General features: G+C 42.8%; 2 protein-coding genes across 4 annotated transcripts in view; both read left to right on the top strand.

The window, feature by feature from the left end:
- Window positions 1-20,542, top strand: part of LOC125724507 (ephrin type-A receptor 3-like) — a 431,178-nt gene that overhangs the window by 124,077 nt on the left and 286,559 nt on the right. The gene's annotated exons all lie outside the window — the stretch shown is intronic.
- nsun3 (NOP2/Sun RNA methyltransferase 3) lies at window positions 2,886-14,233 on the top strand. Of its 3 annotated transcripts, none has more exons than XM_049001246.1 (6): window positions 2,886-3,180; window positions 3,342-3,439; window positions 3,668-3,993; window positions 4,550-4,704; window positions 6,321-6,442; window positions 12,674-14,233. In XM_049001246.1, the coding sequence occupies exons 1-6, from the start codon at window positions 3,010-3,012 to the stop codon at window positions 12,933-12,935; spliced, it is 1,134 nt and encodes a 377-aa protein (XP_048857203.1). In that variant the 5' UTR covers window positions 2,886-3,009; the 3' UTR covers window positions 12,936-14,233. The 3 variants fall into 3 exon arrangements, with proteins under 3 accessions (XP_048857203.1, XP_048857204.1, XP_048857202.1); XM_049001247.1 differs by lacking the exon at window positions 12,674-14,233 and adding an exon at window positions 8,046-12,667; XM_049001245.1 differs by lacking the exon at window positions 12,674-14,233 and adding an exon at window positions 7,775-12,667.

Raw genomic sequence — 20,542 nt, 5'->3', positions numbered from 1 at the left:
AGTGGATTTTTGTTTCACTAATCAAAAATTTGGCTCAAGTGTGGTAAAGTATTGTGTGTAGAATTAAGGATTAGACCAATCACCAAGTACTTTAATTTCATGCTTAGGCAGATGTCCAGTGAAAGGGATATATGATTGGATTTATGCACTTGATACTCTCCTATTTCATGTTTAAAGTATTAACCGAAAAACACTGGTCCAAAAATGTTGCTTCATAACCAGGTACAACCATAAGCTGTTCATTCAATCAGGCCTGTCAGGCAAATGCCACATCTCAATAGTTCACTTGAGGGTGATATCTGGCTGGAATAGAACCTGCTACGAAGTCTTGCTAACTCAGTAATCTAACTTTCCTGGTTGTGAGGCGTTTGCAGTATTGTATGGTACAGCATGAGTGAAAATGTCCAGTTAGCTTTAATTATTAATGATTTATAGTGTATTTAACCAGGGCCTCTTGCGACCTTTTGGGGAATTCTGGTGGTTTTGGCCCATACCTCTGTGATCTCATGTCACTTTTATTTGTGAATCACGGAGCCAGCCATTTTCAGGCCGGATTTTATGTATTCAAGGTTGACATGGTGGCCCAGTGGGTAGCACTGTCGTATCACACCCCCAGTGTTCGTTCTCCTTGTGTGAATTTCCTTCCGCAGTCCTGAGACATGTAGATAGACTAGCATCAATGAATTAGCCATAGTGTTTGATTGTGCTCTGTGATGCATTGGCATCCCATCCAGGGGATACTCCAACCTGATAAGTTCCAGGCCCCTACTTTAACCTGACCAGATGGTTGGAAGATGGATTGATATTACAGGTAATTTCATAATTATTAGCTCCCAATAAAAATTGAACAAAATTGTTAATTTTTCTAAGAAAATTATTAGTATTTAAAGTTTATGAGAATTGCTTCCAAAAAAACAGACACAATTTCCAAAAAGTCTGACTGAAATATTTTACTGATGCACCTATTTCAAATGAGGAAAACAAAAATAGCATGGCCAAAATTATTAACACTCTCACAATTAATAGTGAATAGTGCTCCCCTTCTGACTCACAACTGATAGCAACTGCTTACTGTACTTTCTCTCAAGGTTTGCACAAGTCTCCTGAGGGATCTTAGACCATCCCTCCATGGCAAGTTCCTCTTACTCATGCAGATTAGATAGTTTTCGAGTGTTGGACCTTAACCTTGCGCTCTCACCAAAGACTCAATGGGATTAAGATCTGGGCTTTGAGACAGCCACTTCAAAACCTTGATTTTGGTGTTCTTCAAAAAGTTCTGGACCAACTGTGATGTGTGCTTTGGGTTACTATTTTATAGAAAGATGGCAGGAGATTTCTTCAAATAATCCTTTAAGATGTCAATGTAATCATTCTTTGTTATACCATGTACCCAAACAAGGTTTTCTGTGCAAAACAGCCCCACAGCATTATGTTCCCAACTCCATGTTCAACTGTGGGGACTGTGTTTGGGTTGAAGGCTTCTTCCTTCCTTCACCGAACAAAAGCTGTATCCATGCGTCCAAACAGCTGCAGTTTTGTCTCATCAAACCAAAGGACAGACTTCCAAAATCCCCATATTTCAAATGGTCCTGGGTAAGCTTCAGTGTAGGTTTGATATGCTGCTGTGCAAGCAATGGAGTTTTCCTTGGCCAATGACCTTGAAATTTCCTGCGATGAAGAGCCCTCACAAGCTTTTTTGAAGCTTCAAGTCTAGAAGAGGCCAGTTCAGTTTGCAGTGATCTGGGGGTTCTTGGCATCTCTGATTATTTTCCGCTCCAAAGTCTTTGAAATCGTGTGCTTGCGTCCAGGCCCAGATTTGTTTTGATGCAATATACAGCTGTTCTGAACACAGTGAAACACTTAGAAATGATAGTATAGCTATCCCCAATAAGATGAGCATCCACTTTTATCTAAAGTCCATACTTATTTCTTTGGTTTTTAGCATGATGAAATTACTTTTTACAAGGAATATAAGCGTAATGCCTCTCGATCTTGCCTTTAAGTACCTTTAAGTGCTAACTGATTGAGACAATCAAGTTACATGGGGTTGAGGTGTGGTTTGACACCAGAACATTTAGCTTTACTACAAATGTTTCCTTACAAATTCACATGGGGCCAATAATTTTGACCACCCCAATATTCAATAAAGTTGCTATACAGCAATGTAAAAGTTTTTTTTGTTTGTTTTTGATTTTTTTTAAATAAAAACATACTAATTGAAGGTTTTACATTGATGAATGTTTCACTTTGTAAAGTTTGGAAAATTATGTTAAAATTGGACATAAATATAGGAAAATGTCCCATTTCTTACAGGAAGCTAATAATTATGGCCTTAACTGTATATATACACTCTGTTTGTGTCCTGTGCTTCTTGGGATATGCTCCAGCCTCACTGTGAGCCAGTAAAGGATACAAGGTATGGAAGATGAATGTATATTACACATAAACACCAGGGGTCCTATCTAAATTGTCCCCCAGTTTATTAACAGTTTCAACACACATTTAACATGGTTAATTTTTGTTGATTTAACACTGAAAATATTAGTTATGAAATATATTCAGTATAATAGATTATAGGTGGTTTTATTGCTATACATGGACGAAACGGAGTCTGTCGCAACAAAAAAATAGAAAGGGCGAGTATACGTCGGATAAAGCAATAATATGACAACGTTCAATGCAGGAGCCAATTCAGGACGACTGTTCAAACACATGTCTTCGGTTGATGGATAAAAGAGCCGAAAGCAAATAAACTTGAGCTGTTCATAAATCATTCCTTTGTTGAAAGATCAAGAATGAACCATAAAAGCTGTTTGTCATGAATGGCAGTAATGTGAGAAACATTTGGCGATGAAAAGCGGAACCGAAGATCGCTGGTGCTTCGAGACGTCGGACAGAAATACAAGGGGAACCTCTTGGTATTAGTTCTTTTGCGTTTAAATATGAGTTTAATACGTATGCTTTTCTATGTGAGGGTCGTACTGTCACGTTATCCTGCTGAAAGTCAAGATGGTTCGCGATGTGCTGATATTGTTTGGCATTAGAGCGCGAAACCTAAGATGGGAGAGAGGCAAATACCAAATGTTCGAGGCTTTGGGGTGTCATTCATGTTTTAAGTCTCAGTGTGCGAGCTGGCGGGTCCACGTGTCAGAAAGGCTGTTCACCAGTTCGTGCCACCAGGTGAGAAAGGTGGACAAGGAGGGAGCAAGGAGGCGCTCTTGTCTTGGTGATAGATACAGATAAATACACATAAATCAGATTGTTAAGCTGGTCATATTTCACTGCATACGTAAAACAGTCAATTTTCTGTACCCGTTTGTTTGTTTGTTGTATTTTACAAGTTGAGTGCGGGACCTCAGAAGCAGGTGTGTGAAGTTGTCCTGCAGCACTTTGACCAGCAGTACAGTCTGGAGCTCGGCCAGCTGTGGGTGGTAGCCAGGTCGTCCAGTTTAATATCAGTGCACTATATATATAAGCTGTCTATCCTCTTTTGGCTCCCTTTTTTAATCCTGTGAGTTTTTACTCTATAAAAGTCCTGTCTGCTAACATAACAGCTTAACCATTTTCTGACTTTGTGGTACAGTTTCTCAGTGCTGTAAAAGGCATGTACCTTGACCAGCTAAGTTTGTTTTTACCTAAATCTTAATTTTTATACCCCCCTGCCCAGGGAGGTACTCCTGCAGCCACACTGCTGGCAGTATGGAATCATGCTGAACCGCTTCAGTGCTCCAGAGGATCTGAAGCAGCGGCTCTGCCTGCAGGGCTTCTCCAGCCTTGTAGACCACGGCTCCCTGCAGTGCCTTGTCCATCCAGCTCGCACCCGCTTCCCCTCGCAGAAGCATCAGCCCGGCTGGCTGAAACAATACTACCTGCTCAACACGGCCTCCCTGCTCCCTGTGCTGGCCCTGGACGTGAGAGAAGGAGACCGGCTCCTGGACATGTGTTCAGCTCCTGGGGGCAAAGCTCTGGCGGTCCTCCAGTGTGCCACACCAGGTAGCACGTCACACTGTAGGCTGCTGTCTCTGTAGCTGTCGTGCCGGTGAATCACACATGCTACTTAACGTCAAATCAGTTCTCCTCCTACACAATCTCTGATGTTTGGTAGATTTTAGGTCTGTCCAGCTCGGGATTTCCCCGATTTAGCCCTGGGCTTGGTACTCCATGCTCTGGCGAAAAGACAAACAAAACAACAGCCCAGGTTCTGCCTGTCAGCTGACGATAATGTTCATCCTGTTTGCCTTATCACCGTGATTCCCTGTCTGTTGACATTTCACAGCAAAGCCTATGCTGGGCTCTGAGACCCGGCAGATAAATGAAACCACCGTCATCTCCGACGGAGCCAAAGGGCTGCTCCGCTGCCTAATTCCTCAGAACACAATATAAGGGGCAGCTCTGATGTAAAATTTGTTTGAGTTAGAAAATGGCAAGTGTGTGTTTATTGCTTTTAATTGTCAGTGATATTTTAATGACATTTAATATATTCTGTGTGTGCATGTACTCGGAGAAGCTGAATAATCATTTTTGGTGATGGAGCACCTCTGTCTTCCAGCCTTGCTGCATTGCAATGAGTTAAACTTTCAGCGGCAGCAGTGGCTGAGCAAAACCCTGGAGTCCTACGTCCCGCCAGCTGTAAGAAACATTCTCACGGTCTCTAACCTGGATGGAAGAACGTTTGGGAAGATCCACGCTGGCACTTTCGACAAGGTGACTGTCTGCTGATAGTCTCTTCTTGGGGGGGGGGGGGGGGTGTAGATGGGCAGACATTAAGGAAGCTGTTACTGTAGGTTTACGAAATGGCTTAAGTGGGGAAAAATATGTCCAATGGGTTTCTGTTCTTTAGGTTTTGTCTCATTCATTCATTTATATCGCACATACGGCTTCGTAATGTTGAGCTATAGAGAATAATGCTAAGGACACAGGCCGCCCATATGGATTACACAGCTTCTTATAACATTTTGTCATGCATGATAGGACCATGAATTTGCAAGGCTGTTATCGTATTCATTCTGCTGCTTAATAAGAAAGTGGAAATCTTTAGAAAATTGTACCACCTTTGCCTCATAATTAGGTATTTTTGCAATAGCTCATTTTCCCTGTTGAAAATTTAGCAGCATGGAGGGGAATGTCAAGGGCATTAATTTCACCTGTAGTTCTCTATTTGCCCAGAAGGTGGAGTGGCTGTGCAAGGCCTATAGGACTGATTTTCATTTGTTTGTGTTTTCAGCTGCGTCCTTCTAAATCTGCTCATCTTGCACTGCCTGGCACATGCTAATTTTGCATATATTTCACAGTTGCACACTTCATCCAATTAGGCAAGTGGATATTTCCTTGGGCAGGAACTTGTCATGCTTGCACACGTGTGTATGTGTGTGTTTGTGTGTGTGCGTATGTGAGAGAGTGAGAGAGAGAGAGACATTCAGGCTGGCTGTCTGCAGAGCTGATTGTCAGGTACATGCTGTGTTGTTTTAATGGGTGCAGATCCCCAAGCTTAGCCAAACTAATGAAGCAAGCTGTCAGAGACACGCTGCACAGGGCGTTTAATCTGCAGAGCATCACATCGCTGCTTCATGTCTGATTTTTACTGTCACCTCCTGTCCAGGACGGGTGAGACATTTGAGCATTTTAACTCACCCTGATGTTTAAAAGGGTGAATTTCCTCTCTCTCTCGTCAGTTGCCAGCGAGTGGTGCTCTGACTGTGGACAAATGCATTTCATGCTTTGAAAGGAGTTTTCATATCCCTGTTAAAGCTGGCATGGGAACTGGCATGTGTGTCTCTATGGAGTCCTGGTTAGTAATTGTGACCCATGACCTGAGCAAAGATCAAAGGTCACAGAGCATGGGACCGCTTGTAGCTGCAATCAGAGGCAGTTGATACAGGTTGACGTCTTGACTCATTTTGCCATAGTCATTTTCTCCCTGCCATTTCAATTTATACCATCAGCATCTTTTTAGTGCTGTAAAAAGGGCAATTTGCTCTGTAACTCTGCATTTGTGGAAGCAAAACAGCATGAAAGCTAAGCATTGGGATGGATGCTTCTCAGCCACCCCAGGTGCTTGTTTTGGAAAGACATTTAACGATGTAGATTTGGTTTGTTTGTTCCTGCTTTGTAGATGTATAACATCCAAAATAGACATATTAATACAATGTCAAGACAACGCAGAATCTAGAATGTTTTAGTTTAAGATCAAAATTCACCACTGATGGCCATTTGTAATTTCCCCTCTGGGTCCTGCTGAAGTCTATCTACTGCTTAGTGCTTGTTTTGCAGCTGATGCTTATGAGTTAATAATAGTAATTATGATTTGATGGACCTCGCAGGTTCTGGTGGACGCCCCATGTTCTAATGACCGGAGCTGGCTGTACTCAGCCCACCCGCAGCAGAGTACCGTGAGGCTGGGGGAGAGAACCAGACTTCCAGAGATCCAGAGGGACCTTCTCAGGTATCATTGCCAAATATAGGAGCCAGGACATCTTTGAACACTTGTTAAAAGTCCGACATTTGTTTCGTAGCTGATGCTTTTATCCGAAGCTTTTGACCCTTCCATAAATTAGGAACTATCTTACTCAGGGGTCTAAAAGGACATTTATCGACACGGTTTTTAATAAGGATAATTGGCAACCATTCCCCTCTGGCTACTGCTGTTTACACATGTTTTAGTAAATGTGCTGTAACACTGTAGAGTCTGAGGCAAACTGAAGCTTCACAGATTGTTTTTCAGTGGAGATTTTGATTTGATTTTTGGAGTGCCGTGAGTGCCGAACAAAATTGTAAATGCAACGCTCAACCATTTAAGTGATTTTCTCGAAAAGCCATTAAGAAATACAAATCTAACAGCTGAAATGGATTCTCTTGGTCACAGATACCTAGAAGGTGGATCGTGGAAAACAATTCCAACATTCATATCTGGTGTGAGCACCATTTATCAGTAGCAGAACAAAACATTTCAGGTCGTTGATTGTGATCTGTGGAATGTTGTCCCACCGTTAAACATCTGTGTGAGGTTTCAGGTTTGATATTGGGAGCTGGAACATGCTGTCGTGTATATGTGTACATCCAGAACATCCTAGTCACATGGTCTGTGATTTTGTAGTCAGTTGGTCGTACTGCTCAAGGCTGTAAAATGGTATTAGAGGTGCCTTATGGTAGTGGGCATCCCTACAACCTGCATGACAAACTTGAGGCTCTGGGCTAATGTGTCGCTCCACAAAACCTGCACATTTCACGGTGTCCTTTATTATCTCCTTAATGAGGAACACCTCCCTAGTGATCATGCTGCTGAATCAATGTGCTTATATGCCACACTGGTGCAGTAGATTATCAAGGATCATCATTACATTAAAGATAAAATTTGACCAAAAATTTTGGGAAAAAACTTACACACTACATTTGTGCCTTCAAAGAAATTTTGTTGTTTGCACCAGTTTGGAAAAAACAAACAAAGTGTGACCAAAACCGAAAGTGTTGCATTAATATTTTTGTTCAGTATAGTTGACACTGTTCGACCAGAACTGCTCGTTTGTCTAAATGTTCCTGGTATCCGTCTGACCACCCAAAATGCAGATAATCATCTCGGGCAGATGGAAGGGACAGGCCATTTCCCATGTGGCCCACGGCCAGGTGGATGTAGTATTACACTGTGTTTCTTGATTGCTCTCCAAAAGGCAGAGAAAATCAATATAAAATAAAAAAAAATGTTACCTTCCGACATAATTCTGTACTGAACATCTCAGGTTTAGTCTGTGCTGAAGTGAATAAAATCTCATTTTTGCAGCCACATGGGAGTCGGGGGGAGTGTGGGGACCCCTCACCCCCCCGTTCCCGGCAGTAAAGAGAGACGGACGCCCACACTCTGTGCCGTAACTGTCGTACATGGCAAACTTTGTGTTGGACGGGTGCCGCCTCGTGCCTTTAAAGGCGTGTTTGTGCTTCCTACTTCCTGTGTAGGTGTCTGCACATCCTCAGTGTTTATATCCTCACACCCCAGCCTGATTTTCCCTCGAAGCTTTAAATTAGTTGTAATCTCCGCCGTTCTCCTTCTATAGCAGATTACGTACCAATGACTTGATTCGGCAGAGGTGACAACGGGTCAGTTGTGGAGGTGTTTAAGGTACCGGAGGAAGTTGAAGCGTTGCCTGGCGGCGTCTCCAGCACCATGGATGTCAGGCTTCCCGCCCGCTCACGCTCTGGGAGTGTTTCAGCGCCTCTCTCAGCCTTTTCCCTCATATGCTGCCCTTGGTTTCCGCTCCGGAACTCATCGCTTTCATGCTGCACATAAATTCCAGCACCTACTTTCCAGGCTGTTTAGTATGGAGGCCGCAGAGGCTCCATCACGCTCCTGCGTCTGTAAGAGATGCTTAGACGGACGAGGCCCCTGGTTCATACAGCATGACGGCTGCACTGCCCTGCATCGCCCGGGCCTGGACCCCCCCTGCTTCCACAGCCTCCATAAATTATCTGCACACACCTAAATCTCTCAGCAATTTTCCATCTCAGTGGTTGCAACCAGTGAAGTTTCCTGCATTCATGAGAGAGGACCAGACTTAAGTGATGTACTGGAATTGTCTGGAAGTAGTTACTAAAAACTAGAAACCTGCTTATCGGTGCAGAACTCATTGTTTAATGGTCGTGTTAAACATCAGTGTCCTTATTTTTCTCTCTGATGTATGCAAGGGAGTGATTTTTAACCATGGTTAAAGTAGCCTCCGTCTTTGTTAAAAACTCAGCCGCTGTGTATATACACAGAATATAAGTTTTTGGTGAAACTAAGATGTTCAGTGTATCTTAAGCTGTTTTTGTTTGTTTGTTCAGCATGTTATAAATGGTAGAACTGAATGCATCCGGCTTTTCAGTTCATCCTGTAGGAGACCTCAGCTTGTGTTCCTTCCATCTCCACTATTGAGGTTTGTGGGAACCTTACGCGCCTTAAGAGCCCGTGTCCGCAGCTTGGAAACGAAATGGACGCTCGCTCTTCCATTTCCATTCATTTATTTAACACACGCTTTTGTCCAAAGAGAGATACAAATGAGGCAAATGGCACATTACAAACACACGGCTGTCAGGGTGTCGACTAGGCATGAATACAATAGGCTGAGCTTATAATGAATGCTCAGTTACATGTGTTGCTTTCTTCCAGTCAGTCACTGTACAATAATTACTCGACTGGCTGCAGGCATCTTCGTGCCAAAGTCTTTGACCCCATTAGTCAATACTAATAAAGGATTAATTAGAGTTCAGCTGTTTGAATACTCTGCTGCTGGTGGGGGGAGGGGGTGTTGATGTGGGTCAGCCCTGTCCAGTGTAAATATTTAGCCTTCACCTTCAGAGTGAGGCTATGGTTAAACAGAGATCACGAGAAGGTGGTGTTCTGTCAGTGTGGAGTGGCTTACAGGACCATGTCTTATTCTCTGGGGCTCCACCAGACCACAGTCATCCCAATGGGGAAAGCCTGGAGAAAACAGTGAATAATAAGGCAAGACACAAAACCCTCCAGGATGTCGCAAAGACCCTAGAATAACAGGGAAGGATCTGAGTACCTTCTTAGCCACAGTCAAAGTCAGTGTCCATGATTCAGTCACCAAATAGGCAGAGGAAGATCTATGGACTTCTCATGCTTCACAGCAACACCATGGAAACCTCAGAAGAGCATGATATGGAGAGGATAAAATACTGCCTTCACGTTTGCCACAGGATGATCCTCCTCAATTTTGGGTGGATGCGTTGTCAATGAATCAAGGCACTGGCCTTTAAAATCTGATTTTTTTTAAAGGATATATATATCACTGCATTGCAGTGAAGCCCCACATGACTGAGGGCCAGTGGTAGTGGTGTCGTGGTTTGTGGCCGTTTTGTGCATCGGAACCTAGCTGACATGCACTTACAGAGGGAATCACGTGTCTTTCTGTGATCGAGAGGAAAGTGAAGCCATCTGTCCATCAGCTGACGCAAAACAATCTTGCACGATGCCAGAAAAATCACATGTATATTTCAGGACTAAATTATTTTACATTGAATTATACACTGTTTCTTCAGTCATGTTTCCTTATATTGTTTTCTTGTCGAAGATTTGATGGCATTTGGTGTCAAATATGCATATATGTAGAAAACTGAAACTTCGAATGTAATTTCAGCTGCTGGAAACAATCAGTTAAGACAAGCTAGGAAAGTTGAGTCTTTGTAGCCCCATCCTGGCCACGAACTGTATGTTTTGGAATCTTGAGGTGGCTTCTCTCTCCTCCAATGAAAAACACCGCTTCACTGCTCCAGGTACTGACTGCGGCACTGTGTGCACCGTCAACCGGCAGGGGGCCTCAGCATCACTGTATCGCGAGGGCCAAGCTGTCCCCACCACACTCAGTCAGCAGCCCTCCTCCTCCAGGATACCAGCTTCTCATAACACGTCCTTGTAGTAAACTGCAGTCCAGGTCAATGGGACAAGATGTGCAAAAATAGTTGTGAGAATCCCCCAGGTTTGAGCTCCTCAAAAAGAGCAGTCCAGTCAAATCTGGTTAAATCCGGTTAAATCCCACTTATTCACACAAAACATGAAAAGGAAGCTAGCAGCCACTGCCTCCCCTGGACCCAACAAAAAGCTTGATAAATCCCATTTTACAGGGTCTCCCATATATTTCTAAAAAACAGGTGTACACAAAGACCCGAACATGGGGAGATTAAGGAAACCAGCATCGCTGACCAATTCTCACACTCGTGATTAACTACCCTAATTCTGTGTGGCGGAAACACTAATCATTGAACACTCCATAGAAACTATGAAGTAATTAACTGGCAATATTTAATTAATGAATATAATTAATATGGGTGTGCCGATGTGGTTGGGTGAACGGCTGGGTTCAGGCAAGGTATCGAAGCCCCAAGGTGACGTGGGGGTGCCATTTGGGGGAAGGGTCCTAAGCCCTCCAGGAGGTACATTTGGTACCGCAAAGGCTGGGCCCCCGCATGAGTGCTGTGACTCCTCCATAATCTCGACGCGTCGGCTGCATCTCTCCTGTTCCGCCTCTGTGGCACGGTTGCAGAGTGCCGCCTTGCATGCATGGTACAGTATACCTCTGCTGACCTGAATATTAATGAAACCCCCTGCCAGCTGACGCTCTGACGCGAGCCGTTCACACCGCTGTGAGGCCTGAGAATTGTGCACGCGCTCTCACACTGTGAGCACTTACTGAAGCTGTAACAGTGTAGATTGATGCATTCCGTTTTCCTCCTGCTGTACCTGGGGCCCATTTATTTATTTGCAGTTAGTGTCTGCAGTAATGCAAACATATGAGGACTGACCTTGAACGACTTTGTGCTACTGTGTCGGAGGGGGGGTTGGTCAATTAACATGGATGGTCTCTCTGCAGGTTTCTCTGCAGGGTCTCTCTACAAAGAAATGAGTCAGTTCCCACATGAACACTAACCATCAGGAGAGACCAGGACTTAAAAACCAAGCATTTTTAATACTCTAAGCTCTCTTAGGAAAACGAATCAGACTGTCCACTTTGGTTGGTTGATGGAGAGGCCTGCTTAACCCTTAGGGCCGTCTGGAGTGCACTTCCTACATACCGCCATCACTCAGAATCACTGCTGATAGCCTATTGCTGTAATACCGCCTTGTTTGTTTTCCCTCATGTCTTTTTAGAATCGTTATGTGCAGTTATGTCTAACTGTCTGCAGACAGAATTCAGTGATACTGCTAGAGCATCATACCTGTTCCTTTTCCTGATCACGGCACAAAGCGTTCAGCGAGAGGTAACGGCGGGGTCAGCGAACGTTCATTTACCCAGATGGGACTTCGGCACAGCATTCGAACAGTTAAAAGCTTGCCTTTCAAATTGGTACTTGGAAACAGTAACTTATCTTTCACACCTCAAGTGACAATGATTCAGCTTCACTCCCACATCTTCCAAACGCTCTTTCGTGATTATGCTCTTCCAGAGTTTTGAGCAGCGCCGTAGCTCTCTTGAGGAGGCTGATTGAGTTTTACAGCGGAACAGGACACACTTTCTTTGCGTGGCATTTGTCAGAGGCAGCAGTGTATGAGCTGTGTCATTGAGGCATTTAAATAAAAGCTTTGGGTGCAGCTAGGTCTTAAACCTCACATGCGCTGTAGGGGAACCAAGGACTGTCTGGCCATAGTCGATTAGTCCTGTGCTACAAACATAATTGAATTATACCAGAGTAAATTCCAAGCAGAATCTTCTAATGATGAATAATGTTGTACCGTAGGCGATAAGCCTTCCTTCTCCAGGTTAATGTGCCACTGGCTCACTGTGCACCCAGCTAGCCTGCATGGCTGCTGTGTTCTTCAACTTCAACCTAAAATATGACGCTTGAGATCAGAGTGGATTTAAAGTATTAGTAACCTTTCTGTAGAGGCCTCCTCTGACAGCATGATGGGCGACACATGTATTTGGGCCATTCGGTAAGTGAGCAGATAACCAGTTGGTGTCATCCCCCCAGTGGGTGTTGTGGGATGGTGACGAGTTTGTGTGGGATGACCATGTGGGACACTTTATTTTGCTAGTCTGGCTATGGGTAAACACTGATCTGGGGTCAGTGAATTTTAAGTTATTAATTGCAGCAGCTTGAAAAATATACAAAAAACAAATTGAATGAGATTTCCTTGCTTTTTCTGATGTCATTTCCTGTTTGTGTTGCCGCTGGCGATGAGTAGGTCAGCCTTGGCAGCAGTTCGTCCTGGAGGTCTGGTTGTTTATTCCACCTGCACCCTGTCCCATGCGGAGAACGGCGCCGTGGTCCAAGAAGTCCTGTCCTGCTGCTCCAATGCAGAGCTTCAGAACCTGGAGGAGATGTCCTGCTCCCTCAGTCATCGCTTCACCTTCGGCCCCAGCTCTCCATTTGGTCTCCTAGTTGTCCCAGATCATGGTCGGACTTGGGGTCCTATGTTCCTCTCTAAGCTCAAAAGACTGTATTAAAACATTTTAATATATTATTCCATATGTTGCTCTTATGAGCAAACCTTTTTACGTTCCTCTTAAGCACCTGGGAGAACAGTGATATTAGTAGGATTAGTAGGACTTAGCATGGCAAACTGTAGTACGTGAAGGAAGGATTGGTCGTGGGTGGAAACAGCTTTAACAGAAGGGTGGAGAAAATCAAAAGATGCTTTCACACTGTCGGAACTTTTTTCTGGAACCAGAATTTTTTTCCAGAACCAGGGACTTCTGTTGTGTTCTCAACGCAGGAACTCGACGCGATTGTAGTTCCTTAGAAGCAGTTCGAGATCCTTTTTTAGTACCTACTCCAGACCACGTACTTTTCAAATGAACACAAACTACTGGGGAGGCTCTTACAGGGATTGCTTGCTGATTGGTTGATCACAAGAACCAGCGCTAACTTGAAAGTTATTTAGAAGTGCAGAAAAAGAGATGTAGCGGAGCAAAATGGATCAGATGGATTTTTTTTTGTATCCCAGTTACATTCAGTGCATCAATTAATACATTTTTTGCTTGTGTCTCCATGTTTCTGCATCAGAAAAGTTGATCTCTAACTAATATACTTTTTATGATCTCGTCAGCACTTATTAGCGGGATAAAGGTATGGTGTTTTATCCTGTGGAAACGAAAGATCAATCTGCTGGTCAGATTTAATAAGAATCATGAACATGTCACAGGTCATATAAGTAAATAATAAATAGGTTGTGTCCCATTTTGATCACAATTGATCCTCCCCATTAACAATTAGCTAATGAAACGACTTACCATCCATTGTTTTGGTGTGATGGCATAGTTTCGTATGAGATTATGTGTTAAGCTCAACCTACAAACATTTTGTGTCTCCCATGGTTATTTATGCTGGAAGAGAAGACCTGCTTTGGTTCTCCTGAGTATTTCCTGTCAAGTTCTCTTTCGCTTTCACACTGAAGTTCTGGAACCTGGTCCCTGGGCTGCTTAAACTTGGAACTTTTGTAGCTCCTGGTGACTTTCGTATGTCGCTTTCACACGGCACAACAGGAACTGGGACCTTTAGCATAAGAAATTACACTACCACACCAAAACAATGCATGATAAGTCGTTTCGTTAATTACTGACCAGGAACCATGTTTGTGTGACATAGAGATCTTCTGTTCCATCAGTCATCCCTGTATACCCATTTGATTGTCATAGACACTGAGCACTACTAGTATCAGAATGTGATTGCCTGTTTCAGCTGCTTTCCAGTCATTTTTATAGATTTCATTTAATAAATGTTTTAATAAAGCCTGTAAATCTGATGCCCATATTGGTTCTGATTGTTTAATGGACTTTAATGAACTACATCTTCTGGCTTCCTTTCTGTCTCTTTGAAGGCTGGGAGAATGGAGCTTGCCAAATCCAATTCTGGTTCCTCTTTAAATAGTGGTTCAGCTCATCTGTGCTGAAAGCCCCTGCTTCAGCAGAGCCGTCTCCAAAGCAGTGCCATTGAACGCGAGTGCAACTTTTTAAAACTGCAGCTATTTTCTGCCATGAGGAATGGCTGCAGTGCATGCACTTAAAATAACTGCTGACATTTAAGCTTCTCCTCTGGAACACAGTATTTCACTGTAACAAAGGCTGACAAGAATGCTCGTAGCCTCTTAGACGGCCAGTTAGACAGTTTAAGGATGATCCAGGTTTTTCTCATAGCACCCTAAATGGAACAATGTTCCGATTTAATAGCCGCGTACAAATTCATTGCAAATAGTGGCTGAGGTTTGGGCTAGAAGTGACTATTGTCAAAAAAAGGAAGCTGGTGATTTTTTCATCTGTAATGTGGAGGCTTACTTTGATCGTAGTCCTGCCCAGGCCGCTTGTGTGTTCTCACCACATTTAAAAATATTTTCATAATTGCTTATCTGCTTTGTTTGGTGACCCAGCCTATTATTTGAGGCAGGTTTACTCTTTAATATGCAAAGCCTAGCAGGACTGGATGTTAATAACCACCCACTTGTTCCAGATCACTATTCTCTACTGGAGTCTTTCAAGAACCTCAATCTGCTCTACTTTTAATCCACTTAAGTCATTAATTACCATACACCCATTCTTCTGAAATTGGTCATTTAATGTGGCGATGGGATGTTGATCTCCAGCTACGTATCCAAAAAGAAAATCGCTGAGCTCTTAGCCATTAAATGAATAAGCATTGTTCTCTAATACCAGGCTCTTTAATCAACATGGTATACTGAGTGATAAACCAGAGGGACTGGGTGTTTGCTGTTTGGATGTTATAAATCTCCCAGCGTAAACAGAGGAATTTGCTGAATGCTGAACACAGTGGGCTAATGCAGTGGGGTCAGCGTTCAACGCCTGGACTTCATTTTACATTATAATTTATTTAAATCTCTGCAAACGTTTGTCATCATTAAAAATAAAATAAAACAATGTTAACAGTGTTGGTAGCAGAAGGCAGTGGATTGACTCTCCACGTTCACCTCGTCGTGTGTCGTCTGTGGCGTGCAGATCAGCCAGTTACCTTTCTTAGTGTGTATCCATCATTTCATTTTCTGTTCTCTCCAGTCCTGCCACTCTGATGCCGTGAGTCACGACATGCCGACGCTCCTGACTTCACAAAATTGGCAGGAGATAACTTAGACCTTCAATTAATTTAACAGAAGCCGATAACAGCAACCTCTTTATTCCGTAAGTTTAACATGCATTAAGCAGAAAATTGCTCTGCCGTGGGCAGTCGCCCATTTTAGCTTAAAAGAAATACCTGCCATTTTTATGCTTAATTCCCCTCCCGTGATCAGGACCAAGTCAGCTGCATTTACGTTATTATTCAGCATGCTGGATTCCAGGGTAACACCGGAGTGAAACCATAGCGATAAGATGCCCCTCACACACCTGCTCTCAGCCTCATTTCTGACTAAATTAGGGAGAAATTAGGCTTCAAAACCCATGGGGGAGCAGTGCGCTGTCAATCAATACCCAGTTAACCCAGATATCCCAATGGGAGCTAATCCCTCTCTCAGTAACTTTCCAAGCCTAACTTCTCCCTTCAGTACCCTGAAAATGTTAAATGGCAATTAACAATGGCAATTAAATTTATATGGTGAGCTATTAGGGAGTATAAAATATTACAGCAAGTGGCATTAAAATGTTTCAGTTTTAGGTATTGGAATAATGAGCCAAAAGCAGGTTCCCTTTCGCTTTCCTGCTGGTTCTCAGCGCTGGAACAGGTGTGCAGAACAGGTTGTGTGCATTGTTTCCATACGAACACTCATGGTCTTTATTACTTAGCAATTTACATTCTGAGCTATACTTACAATCAGCATGATTTTGCCGGCAACAGTACAGTATGTTTAACATATTTTGCCTAAGTAGGCAATATGTGTTTGCGAGGGAAGAGTGCCCGAAAGACAAGGGGGGGGCTCGGGGGAGGGGTGGACAATGTGTGCGATGTTGGTTTGTCATCTCTAAAGGAAAAGTATTAAAGGCTCCAATCTTTGCATCATACACACATTTTAAGGGCGTCTCCATGTTGGAAGATGTATCGTGCATTCAGAGAATATTCAGAGCCCTTCACATTTTTCAGATTTTACATTGCAGCCTTATGCTATATTCATGTAATCAGTCTACACTGAGTAGACAGTTGTGTGCCTTTACAAATCATGTCTAATCAATTGGAATACGAACAAAGAAACATTTTAAAGGAGATCAATAGAAATGGGTCAAAGTGTCACAGCAAGGGGTCTGAATACTTATTCAATTTGATGTCAGTTTTTTATTTTAAATTTATTTGCAAAATTTCCAAAATCCTGTTTTTGCTTTGTTATTATAGACTGTAGATTGAAGGGAAAAAATGAATTTAAATGATTCTAGCTTAAGACTGCAACATAAAATGTGAAAAAAACTGATGAGGTTTGAGTACTTTCTGGATGCGCAGTGTATGGAAGCTATTTATGCCTTGGAGGAGTCAAAAATAAGGAGAAACTGTGTGTCTAAATGTCTAATCGTGGGCAGGTGAGAGAATCAGGAGTGAGTAATAGTGTTCAGCCTGGTCTTATTCCAGTGGAAGTTTCCTGGCAATGAGCGCTACTTTGTCTTCTGTCGGGGACTCGGCAGAGCTGTGAGCCGTGAAATGCTGACCTGTATTAGCTATTAGCCAACTAAGTGAGCTAATTCTTGCGAGAGTCACATGTACAGATACCGTGAGGACACCTGCTGTCTCTGATGTTCTCTACCCATCTGCAACTCCTGACTGACACCCACTTGCAGGGGTTCTGTTCCCTCAGAGAGCCAGTGCCTCACTAGCGCCCCCTGGTTCCAGCACCACCTTTTCTCATTAATTCTCTTAATTAAAATCTTCATGCTCTGCATCCTAAAGCAGCTACTGCCAATAGGAGCTTCCTTTTCAAGGCAAAATCCTCTGGTCATCACTCTGCTTGCCTGAGGATTCTCACCTCCTCTGCTTCACTTTTGCCTTCCATCTTGTCATTTGATCAAACAGCATGAGCAAGAACTGAAGCTGCAGTGGAAGACAGTTAAGATTCTGCTCCCTTATATGTACTGGATGTTTAAGAAAATGATCACTATTGGTCTTCATTCAGTGCGGATCCCAATCTCAATAAATGTATGTATACTGCTGGCATGTGTTATATAACTAGGTCCTCCATTAGGGTCTTCTACAGGGTGACTCCACCTTAGCAGCCGTATGACCCTGCTCATCCGTTTACGTGTCCACTGTTGTTTTGCAAGACAAATGAACCTTCAAAAAGTAAAAATACAGACCATAAATTCTTTACAAGGAAACATACAGGCATGTTAAAAAAAATTAGGACACGCCATTAAATATTTAATTCTTTAAGAAATATCAAAATATCAATATTAAATCTTCTTTCAAATTATATCTGTAGATAAGGTGATGTAATTTAACAAAGGAAATTAGGATGACAATTCCTACTGTGGAAAAAGTTAGGACACCCTGTGCCCTAATAGCTAGTATTTCCCCCTCTGGCTGGAATAAGCTCAAGGAGACGTTTCCTATAACCATCCATCAATCTCAGACATTGACTAGCAGAAAGTTTTCCCCACTTTCCAATGCAGAATTCCTTAAGCTGCATCTCAGTAGGATTCAGATCCGGGCTTTGACTTGACCATTCCAGAACCCCCGATTTCTTTCTTGTAAGCCCTTCCTTGGTAGATCTACTGGAATGTTTTAGGTTAGGCATGGTCCAACCCCACTTCAGCTTCAACTTCTGGACAGATCTTTTCACATTGTCCTCAAGCACCATCTGATATGATGAAGAATTCACAGTGGATTCTATGATGGTGAGCTCAGGTTCTGCTGCAGCACAGCGGCCCAAACCATGACATTTCCAGCCCCATGGTTCACAGTTTGTATGAGGTTCTTTTACTCAAAATCTGTTTTTGGTTTATGCCAAACATGTCCTCTGTTACAGTGTCCAGATATTTCACTTTCAGATTCATCTGTCCAAAGCACGTTGTTCCAAAAGTCCCGGTCATTGTCTAGGTGGGTCTCTGGCAAATTTCAATGCTGCCCAGATGTTCTTTTGACAGCAGGGGTTTCCTCCTTGCACAGATCCCATGTAAATCAAACTTGTGCGTCTCTTTCTGATGGTAGATGCATGTATTTTGACATCAAATGTGGCAAGAGCTTCCTGCATGTCCTGTGATGACATGCTAGGATTTTTGGAGACTTATTTCAGCGTCTTGCATTCTGCTCTTGGGCTGAACTTGCTAGGACGGCCTGACCTGGCCATGCTGGCGGTTGTTTTAAATGTTCTCCACTTGTAAATTATTTTCCGGACAGTGAAATGGCTGATTCCAAACTCTTGAGATATTTTTATATCCTCTCCCAGACTCATATGCGTCTACAATCTTCTTTCTTGAGAGAGCTCTTTGGATCTCACCATGGTGATACCACTCACTTCAACAATGAAAAGCAAACCAAACTAAATGTCTGTGGTTTAAATAAGACAGACTCCACCAAAAAGCGATGTTATGATGTTCTAATCATCTTCACTGGATATGGTGCACCAGAATTCTAGGAATTTTAAATAGTGATGAATGTGAGGGTGTCCTAACTTTTTTTTTGCATAGATGATGCAATTACATCACCTTTGTCTAGAGATATGAAGTAAGATTTAATATTGATCTGTTGATATTTCTTAATAAAGAACTAAATATTTAATGAGGTGTCCTATTTTTTCACATGACTGTATGGAACTCGGGGGCAGCATGGTGGTGCAGTGGTTAGCACTGTTGCCTCACACCTCTGGGACCCGGGTTCGAGTCTCCGCCTGGGTTACATGTGTGTGGAGTTTGCATGTTCTCCCCATGTCGTCGTGGGGTTTCCTCCGGGTACTCCGGTTTCCCCCCACAGTCCGAAAACATGCTGAGGCTAATTGGACTTGCTAAATTGCCCGTAGGTCTGCATGTGTGAGTGAATGGTGTGTGAGTGTGCCCTGTGATGGGCTGGCCCCCCATCCAGGGTTGTTCCCTGCCTCATGCCCATTGCTTGCGGGATAGGCTCCGGACCCCCCGCGACCCAGTAGGATAAGCGGTTTGGAAAATGGATGGATGGATGGATGTATGGAACTCAGGAGTTGTGCTTAATTTCAGGTGTGCAATGTTCATGGTCTGCTACTCGACACAGCCCCGTATAGGTCGCACTCTTAGGTGCGCAGATTAGTGTCGAACACCTTAGCATTTCACAGCCCTCTGCTCTGCTTGTTTTCTTTCTGACTCCAAGGCCTCTGCCCATCTAAACTCAGTGTGTCGATCTTAGTCTGGAAAATGGATGCCTGTGATGATATGTTACACTAACTGGAAACAGAGTATGAACAGGGTACTGAAATTGTCAGCGTGTAAAGAATGCCTGTAGTGTTTACCGAGTGTAGTAGTCAACTTTTTTCCTATTTGAAACAAACCGCGGTATTCGTTGGTAACTGTTCTATTCAACCTTGCCACAATTCCTAGTTTGTTTTCTGTCAGCTTTGTTCATGTGTTTAAATACAGCTCTTTGTTTTTGCTCACTGTACACACAGCGACTCATGTTATAATGCAGAGCACAAAAATCAGTGTCACATGTTATAAGGGTTTGCTCTGGCAGGCATTTAAGGCAATGGCATGGACTAAGCCTGTTGGCTCAAAGTAAATGATTATGATCCAATAGTATAAAGCAAATGTTCTATAGACTAGAAAGCCCAGTTTTTAGGATTAAAAAGTGAAATTAATTTAGGCAAAAGAGTAAGTCAACTTAAAATGTAAATTCATTGTGAACAGTTTTTCTTGTAAAAGAATGTAATATTATTGTGGAAAAGATTTAAGCCCAGAATGACACATTTTATTTCTTTTGTTTATGCTCACATAAACAAAAGAAAATGGAGATTTTATAGCCCTAAAGATTAACATTTCATTTAGAAAATTCCACAAATCCTAATAAAATTTTTCAACACACAATATGAGGATTACATTAGTATATACAAAAACTTATAGTACCAACAACAGAAAAGAACAAAAGTATTTATCATATTGGTATCACTTTACTTTAGGCCATGTTTTTAGTAATTTATAACCACATTTATAACAAATAATAATGC

This window comes from Brienomyrus brachyistius, unplaced genomic scaffold, assembly GCF_023856365.1.
Source record: "Brienomyrus brachyistius isolate T26 unplaced genomic scaffold, BBRACH_0.4 scaffold57, whole genome shotgun sequence".
Taxonomy (NCBI): Eukaryota; Metazoa; Chordata; class Actinopteri; order Osteoglossiformes; family Mormyridae; genus Brienomyrus; species Brienomyrus brachyistius.
The sequence above is the reverse complement of the archived record's forward strand: the minus strand, read 5'-3'. Positions and strand labels throughout refer to the sequence as shown.